Below are 8,106 nucleotides of genomic sequence, written 5' to 3'. Positions count from 1 at the left end.
TCACTGTTCCCATTTCAGCACTGTAAAAACATACTCAGAAATCATAGAGAGAGAGAGGGTCACAGGTCTTTCCTTTCTCTGTGGTCAGCAGAGTGTTTATAAATTCTACATGTGGACTTTCAGTGTGTATTAGTTGCTCTGTTAGGAGATTTACACATCAGCACGTTAAGCCAAAATGCTCATGATTCACACAAGTCTGTCCTGTTAATATCAGCCCTTATCACTTTTCAGAGCTGCCCAGAGTGGAGTGCTTGAGAAAGAAGCTGGTTTGGCAAAATGGGAACCTTGTAAGTGACAGATAGGAAAGCTGACAGTCCATTTGGAGCAACTTGCTAGTCAGAAAATGGCAAATGTCTTTTTTTTCCCTACTGTTTTACAAAAACCTGATTCCCCCTCATGGTCAATCAAAGCCTGGTGCAGAAGGTGTAATCCTCTGTGACATGATTTGGAGTTGCTGGAATTTTCTTGTTTTTAAAGTTCAGCTTATTGAATTCTTCTGTGATTTCCATGATTGATTTCCCTTTTGTTTCTGGAAGGAACAGGTGGATTATCATCCCTGAAGTGAAAAGTACCACCATAAAGATGAGGAAGCAGAAGTGCTTCAGTCTTTCCTGCAGGGAAGAACAAAGAAAAAGAGAAAGATGAGCATATCTTTGCTTTAGTCTCTTTCCTGGCACATTTTTTATATTTGGGTCCCACGATGCCTTAAGTTTTAGCTTTTACGTGTTTCAGATCCTGCATTAGTGTATAACTCTGAACTGATACAGAGTGTTAGTTTGCTCTCCTCACATTTTGGGCAGACAGAGCAATCCTTCCAGGCCTGAGAACCGAGGGCACCAACAGCCTCAGGCCCAAAAAGTGTAAACAAAAGGGAATTGGGGTGGAGGAAACTGAGGGAATGTGACTTCATTACCTGAAGCTGTAATTGGACAATTAACCTCTGATATGCAGATAGACTGTCACTGATATTTCTGAAAAATCCTCCTTGCCCAGGATTTTCTCCTGGGAAGCCGAGAAGCCTCAGGGAGGAATGAAAACAATAATTATGTGATTGCTGTTCCTGTGTTTGCTGCTTTGGAATGTGGCTTGGACATTGTTTACCAACAGGTGAATGTTTGGTTGGTTCCATGGGAATTGTTTTTTCTTAATGGCCAATCACAGCCAGCTGTGTCAGACTCTGGAAGGAGTCATGGGCTTTTATTATTCATTCTTGTTAAGCCTTCTGATGTATCCTTTCTCTTTTGTTAGTATAGTTTCAGTATAGCATCCATAATAGAATAGAATAGAATAGAATAGAATATATCAGCCTTCTGAGAACATGGAGTCAGATTCTCATCTCTAACCTCATCCTGGGAACCTCACAAAGACCACAATAGACCAAACTTAAATAAGTCTGAGAAACCTGTGACCATTGCCCACCTTGGGTGTAGCCTCTGTGAGACTTTTGCACTGCCCAAGGTGTATCCTTTGAAGGCCTTTAAGAAATACCTACTTTATTCTTTGAGCTCTGTCTAGCCTCATTTCCAGGTAGCCACTCCAAAGCATCACCCAAAGTATTTTGAATTTGATAAGGAATTGTTTCCATTTTGACCTTTGAAAATATTTCAGTCTGAATGAGTATCTTGGGCAAATCAGGGCCCTTTTATTGCAGAAGTGGCCGTGGGAGATGTGAAAAATGTGTATTTTATGACTGGCTTTCCACAAATATTAAAATGAATATTATATGTGTTATGTTAGAAAGTTATGCTGTATTAATTTTCTTAAGTAGTGTGTTAAATATAGTTTTAGGTTATAACATAATGTTAAAATAGAAGCTATGCTATGTAAGATACTTTTTTAAAAAGAGGACTTGCACTGAGATAGCAGCCACAGGACACCTAAATCCTTCAGAGAAAGAGAATTTATCGCTCTCTTATTGAGTTCTTCCCACCTCGCTCACCCCTGAAGAGCCATCAGGATTCACAGGAAGGAGTTGACACTGACCAGACAGAATCCTGTGTTTGAATGGAATTTATGCCTCATGTAGGAAGTGTATGAATATGCAACAGGCTGTTGCTTTTAAGGGTTAATCCTCTGTTAACGTGGGCCCTTTTTCGGACACGTTTCCTTTTTACGTGTCCTTATTTTGCCCAGAAAGAGGTACCCGGACTGTCTGTAACTCTTTGTCCTTATTGTCTCCTATTGTCCTAAATCCTAATTGTCCAAATTATTATTACTCTAATTATATTACTGTTTTTATAACCATATTACTATTAAACTTTAAAAATTTTAAACCCAAATAATTGGCGTTTTTCACAAAGGGAGAGCAGGTGCCAAGAGCGCTGCAGGCTGAGGCAGCGCTGCCGCCCCTGCCGGAGCAGCGGCGGAGGAACGGGAACTCACCACGAGGAACGGGAAGGTGGTGCCGATCACAAACACCCCCAGCCAGGTCAGAACGGAGCTGATCACAAAGGCAGGGGGCCTGCAGGACAGCTTGAAAATTTCAACCCTGGTGGAAACCGTGGCACCACCTGGAAGGAAAGAAGAGCAAGAATTGTTTCTTGTTTGATGTGTTTGGATTCCACATTTGGATTGGGTGTTACTGTTACACGGTCAGCTGATAGAGGCTGCTATAATGGTCTGCCACCAGTGCCAGAATTGTGCAGCGGCATTGAGTATGCTGCTCTTTGTTACGAAAGAAAATGTTTGTGGCATCTAATAAACTGCTAGGCATCAGTTTGTGAAAGTGGTAAAATACTCAAACAAATGTAATAAACTGCTAGGCATCAATTTGTGAAAGTGGTAAAATTCTCAAACAAATGTAATAAAGTTCTAGGCATCGGTTTATGAAAGTGGTAAAATACTCAAATTTTTGGGGACATCCAAGAATTAAGTAGTTGACACTTAAGAAAGCCTGACATCATCTCATGAAAGAAGATGTATCAGGATAGAATGACAATTATTATTGATAAAATGAATTTTCAGTGTGATTCTGCTGGATTGCCAATGAGTGAGCCTCCCAGATTCTCTTCCTGGGTATTTCAGTTATGTTTTGAAGTCACAGGATTTCAGGTGTTTTGAGTTAGGAAAATAATTCAACCCTGCCATATGGGAAGGCAAATATTTAAAAAATTATTAGCTTTTAGAAAATAAAATTTAATGAGTAGCAGACAATAAATGCTAGGAAAAAAATTGCTCCAAGGTAGGTCTTCTGCACTGCTGTCTGTGTGGGATAAGGCATAACATTATACAACACTGAATTTAAAAGAACTCTTGCTTTTCTTTTTCTCTTTTTTTTTTCCTCTAGCATTTAAAAAAATCTTTTACCCATCTGCTTTTCCTCTATTTTTGCTGTATTTTTCCAGTGTGCTCCTTTCCTCTTTTTAGCAAAACTCAAACCTGATGCTATTGAATTTTATGTCCAATGAATATTTGGACCCACAAGGTTTAAATGACTGTAAAATTATATTAAATGAATCTACTTATGCTAAATATTCTGCAATATAAGGCAGTATTTCCTAACCCTAGCAATAAGCTTACATGATTCAATTCCTTTATTTCCTTTTTGATTGAGAACTTACCTGGCCCAACAGCAAAGACAACTGTAAACAGGATAATGAGAGCAAGGCTGCAGTATGGCATCCAGAAGTACCAGTCCTGGGGAAAAAAGCCATAACAAAATACTGGTAAAAAAACTATTAACAGCCCTAGGTGAGCAATGCTCCTGCTTTTCCAGCACTGCCACCTCAAAAAAGAAATATTCAGTGTGTGGGCACTGAGAGCTGTGAGTGCTTTACTCTGTGGGTGGAGCAGCTGAGATCTTTGTCAGGTGAGCAGACAGGTCTGCCAGGGCAGAGCAGCTGCAAATCTAGGGAGCCTTCCATTAAATGAAGTCTGAAGAGTTCTTTTGCACCCTGTCCTTTCTTTTTGACCTCATAGTTCTTCCTCTGATCCTTAGGGATATGAGAAGGACAAATCACATCTTTCTTAAATTTTGTTAAGTTATGGATTTAAAAACTGGTACTGAAAAGCAATTTTTCTAGATTTTAATAAAGGAGAAATGAGACTCAATACTTCAGGAAAAAAAGATTTCTCTCTCCTATGTTTGAGAGCTTTCATGAATGGAACAAAACCAGAAGTCTGCTGCCACCTTGCTTCCAGGTCAATTTTGCAGTGTATTTGTAGAGTAGCTCTGGATGAGTACTGGTAACACAGGAGATTTGCTTCTGAAAAAGCTACAGCAATGTCACTGTTTGAGAGGTGAACTGGTCTCCAGTCTGTGAACAGAGAGTGCCTTCCCACAATCATCTGCAGCAAAGCTCAGTTTCAAATTAACTGATGCCAAAGGTCTGGGGTTTTGCTTACTTGTTAAAAACAGCATGGACAGAAAGGGCCATTTTCCTGCAAGTGCCTTGTGGTCTGGCCTGGCTGGTGTTTGGTGTTTGCAGTCTGATAAATCAGGAACCACTCTCCCAGTGGTTTATATGTTCCTTGCTATGGTCATGGGATCATGTTGAAAGGAAGGCAGGAGTACAAGAGACTCTGGCTAAGAGAGAGTTTAATCTTACATATAGACAAGCTTGATCTAAGCCTCACTTTCTCAGTAGTGTGGTCCTGCCAGTGAGCTTTAGATCAGAAATAGAATAGAGAGCAATCTGCTGTGAGCAGAATTTCCTTACCTGCAGGGACAGAGTCACAGTGATAGCAGCTAGCAGTGAACCCATGATCCAGTAGCCTCCTCTTAGGAGCACTTTCCTGCCCAGCCTCTCAATGATGGAGCTCTGAAGGACAGAAATCCCATCAGTGTCAATGCCAGAGAGCAAAGAGTGCCCGTCTCCCCTGGTAATGGGACTTACACAGACTACAGCAGCTAGGAGTTCAGAGAGCCCAATAGAGAGGGTCATGTAGGAGGCCATTTTTTCATCAAAGCCAGCTGCCTGGAGGACTTCAAAAGTGTAAAAATAAATCTGGAAAAAAATGCAACAATAACAGAAGAAAAGAATTGATTTCTTATCCAAAGTTATGTGACACTGCCCTAGATATGAGCTGCTAATCAGGGAGCATGCAGCTCAGCTTTGCAGTGAGCTGGAATTCTGTACTCTTTTTGGTAGTATTCACTCTATCAGCAGACAAAAATATTATAAAACATGATATAATTAATTCATTAATGAATTTAATAAAAGATAAAATGCTGGGATAATTGGATCTCCAGCTACTACAATGCAATTGGGTCTGCAGACTCCTGATTTAGGTGCTTTCAGAAACAGCCAGGTATATTTTGTTTTCAGTGGCCATCCAAAATCATCACTGTAGGGCATTCCCAAGGAAGAAGAGCATGGGTTATGGAGTCATGAGGGGTCAAACCAAAGATCTTTTCAAGTATCTCTGCTAGTGTTTGGAGATATGCTGAGGTGATAAAGATTTCAGTTTAAGCTGTGTTAGATTCAGCTGTGTATTTCCTTTACAGATGCTGCTGCAGCCTGGTGTTAGAGGTAGGAGGGGCATGCCAAAGTGTGACGCAGGACGCCAGAAAAGCAGTGCTGTGAGGAAGAGCAGAGCTGCAGAAGCTGCAGAACAGGCAGCATGCTTGCTGTTAGCTTTAAGGGCAGAGTGAGCAGCCTGCCATCCCAACATCTCCGGGTACTAAGAGCCAGGGGACAAATAGCAGCAGTTGCAGTGAGCAGTCACATAAAACTACAGATTTGGCCAGTAGAGAGTGGGCTCATTCCCAAGAGTGAGCTCTGGAGCTCTGCAGTGGCTCCCAAAGCTGACTGCTCAGTGAGCCTAACTACAGAGACAGGGAACTCCAGCAAGGACAAGAGCTGGCCAGAGGGATGTCGCACACAGAGCCCAGCCCAGCTCTGTGGCTGCTGCTGTCCTGCAGAAGGGCTGGCAGACAGCAAGGTTTGGGCTGAGAAGCCTGAGAAAAATGGAGGGAGCTCCTGTGAGCTGTGATATCTTGGGACTTGAAGGGTGAAATGCACTCAACTGCATTGATGCCACTGAGCTGAATTGTGGTGGTCAGAGTAACTATCATGTACAGCTGCCAACGGAAAGCTGGTTCTTTCACTAGTTCCAGGACACTCAAGATCTTGGTGTTTTCCATTGTTGCTTTCTCTTTCATGATGTCATCAATCTCTGCTTGGTGTTGGCCTTCACCCCAAAGCTGCCTTATGGCTGTGAAGAAGGAGAGCGAGACCTGCCATGTTAATTCGTCTCTGTTTATTCCCTAAGGAGGTTTCTGAGCAGTGATACAAGAGTCTGGCAGCCCAGCGTGTTGGGCTGGGGCTGTGCTGAGAGGCAGAGATGTCTTACAGAATGTTCCAGAGCCCTTACAGAATGTTCCAGAGTCCTGATCCCCTCCTGCTCAGTGGGACAGAGGGGCCTAGTGGGGCTCACAGGGGCTCCCTCCCTGCCCATGGGGCCTCTGCTCTGCCTTCCTCCTTCTCTCAGGGTGTGAGCAAACAATAACCACAGCTAAGGGCTGCCCAGTGGAGCCCTGCAGTGCAAACAGCTATTTTTCATTTATTATTTAGCATTAATCATCAGGCTGACAGTGCAGGTGGTGTCAGACAAATGTGAAAGGTTTTGTAACACAGAGCTGTAGAGGGAAGTAGTTTTGTGCTCTGTGTGGGGATTACAACAATAATGGACTCAGTAGGTGTTCACAGAGCCACGTGGGAAATGAGCAGGGAGAAACTTTGCTCTATTTATTTCTTTTGATATGGGGAAGCAAGCATCACAAAATGATTCTAAGTGAGGAACAGGAACCTGAAGCCCTTAGTTACCTTTTTTGCAGCCCTCCGTGTCTCCTTTCTGCATGAGGAGGTAGGGTGGGGACTCTGGGAAGAAGGGAAGTGTGAGCAGCTGGACCAACGCTGGGAGGCCACAGGAGGCCATCAGCAGGGGCCACAGTGCCTGGCTGCCCAGCAGCTCCCTGGCAGGGACAAAATGTGGGTTAGAGTTCATTGCATCTGCTCTGAGGAGAGAAAGGAAGGGATGGAAAAGCAGAGGGAGGAGCAAAAGGTGGAAGGGATCCAGAAATGAATTGTGTGGGTAATCAATTGCATTATACCTTTGTCCTGAAATTTGCCCTATGGCTTTTCCCAACGTCCAAAAGAAGGAGGAAGTAGAGTTTGCAAATCCACGGAGCTTCCTAGGGGAAATTTCTCCAACATATTGGTGATGTAGAGGAACACAAAGACCTTGAAGAGGGAATTATGGGAGAGAAGAAAGAAGACATAGCCCTTGGAAATCCAGTTATATCCACTGGATGTAAATAATTAAGTATTACAGAATACAGCTGTCTCTGGCACATACCTCAACTCACATCTGAGACTTTCAGTACTAGATTTTTTTAACTCTTTGTGCAAAAGTATTGGTCCTCTTTTCAGTTTCCTGATCTTAAGAAATGTACAGTTTTCACTTTGAAGAGCAGGTGTAGCCTCATCATAAGCTCTCCTGTGAGCCTTAGCATGTTTTAAAGAACACAGGGTATGCAAGTGCTGAATAATTCAACACTTTTTAGCAGTATTTAATATGATTGTAGTTAACCCACATAATCTCAACCTTTTCTTACATAATGCTTTTGAAGAGCTGTATGGCAGACTCATGGCAAATAATCACATATAGTGCTACAGTCAATGTTGATTTGTATGTGATGTAGGTGGAGACATGAGTATTTCTTTTCTGCTATCCAGCAATAATTTTATGATTTCATGCAGAGTTGATGTTTCCAGTTATATTCATTAACTCAGACATGCTAAATACTAGTCTGGGAACAGAAGCTTTTTCCTGATATGGTAACAGCAACCCCTTTTATCTGTTTCAAATGCAACATGTTCTCTTGGCTGTATGTGATGGCAAAGCAACCTCTTTTGATTGCAGTCTCTTTAATAAAAATCAGTTTTTTTAATGGGGCATGATCTAGACTCTAGAACAGAGCAAGGCCCCTGTTGGTAAGCTGTTCTCAAATTACAACCATAGCTCTTCATCACATCTCTTTGTCAGAGAAGCAATGTACAAAATCTGGTTATTTGAAAAATAGGCATTAACTTCTAAGTTAACTCTTTAATAAGTTAAAAGAGGCATCCCTGTGAATATGCAAACAATAGAAAGGCAAGTTTT

The 8,106-nt window shown here is 42.1% G+C and overlaps 1 protein-coding gene across 1 annotated transcript in view; it reads right to left on the bottom strand.

Moving 5' to 3' along the window:
* Positions 1–404: 404 nt before the first annotated feature.
* The window catches only part of LOC102038692 (solute carrier family 2, facilitated glucose transporter member 11-like), a 10,903-nt gene continuing 3,201 nt past the window's right edge, over positions 405–8,106 (bottom strand). Inside the window, exons 5-12 of the mRNA XM_005428420.2 lie at positions 7,055–7,184; positions 6,768–6,916; positions 5,969–6,156; positions 4,836–4,946; positions 4,659–4,760; positions 3,561–3,636; positions 2,383–2,510; positions 405–611 (exon numbers count right to left, since the gene is read on the bottom strand). Coding sequence (XP_005428477.1) covers positions 405–611; positions 2,383–2,510; positions 3,561–3,636; positions 4,659–4,760; positions 4,836–4,946; positions 5,969–6,156; positions 6,768–6,916; positions 7,055–7,184 — 1,091 coding nt within the window. The remainder of the gene's footprint in view (positions 612–2,382; positions 2,511–3,560; positions 3,637–4,658; positions 4,761–4,835; positions 4,947–5,968; positions 6,157–6,767; positions 6,917–7,054; positions 7,185–8,106) is intronic.

Source organism: Geospiza fortis, unplaced genomic scaffold (genome assembly GCF_000277835.1).
Source record: "Geospiza fortis unplaced genomic scaffold, GeoFor_1.0 scaffold31, whole genome shotgun sequence".
Classification (NCBI taxonomy): Eukaryota; Metazoa; Chordata; class Aves; order Passeriformes; family Thraupidae; genus Geospiza; species Geospiza fortis.
This window is presented reverse-complemented; position numbering and strand designations above follow the sequence as displayed.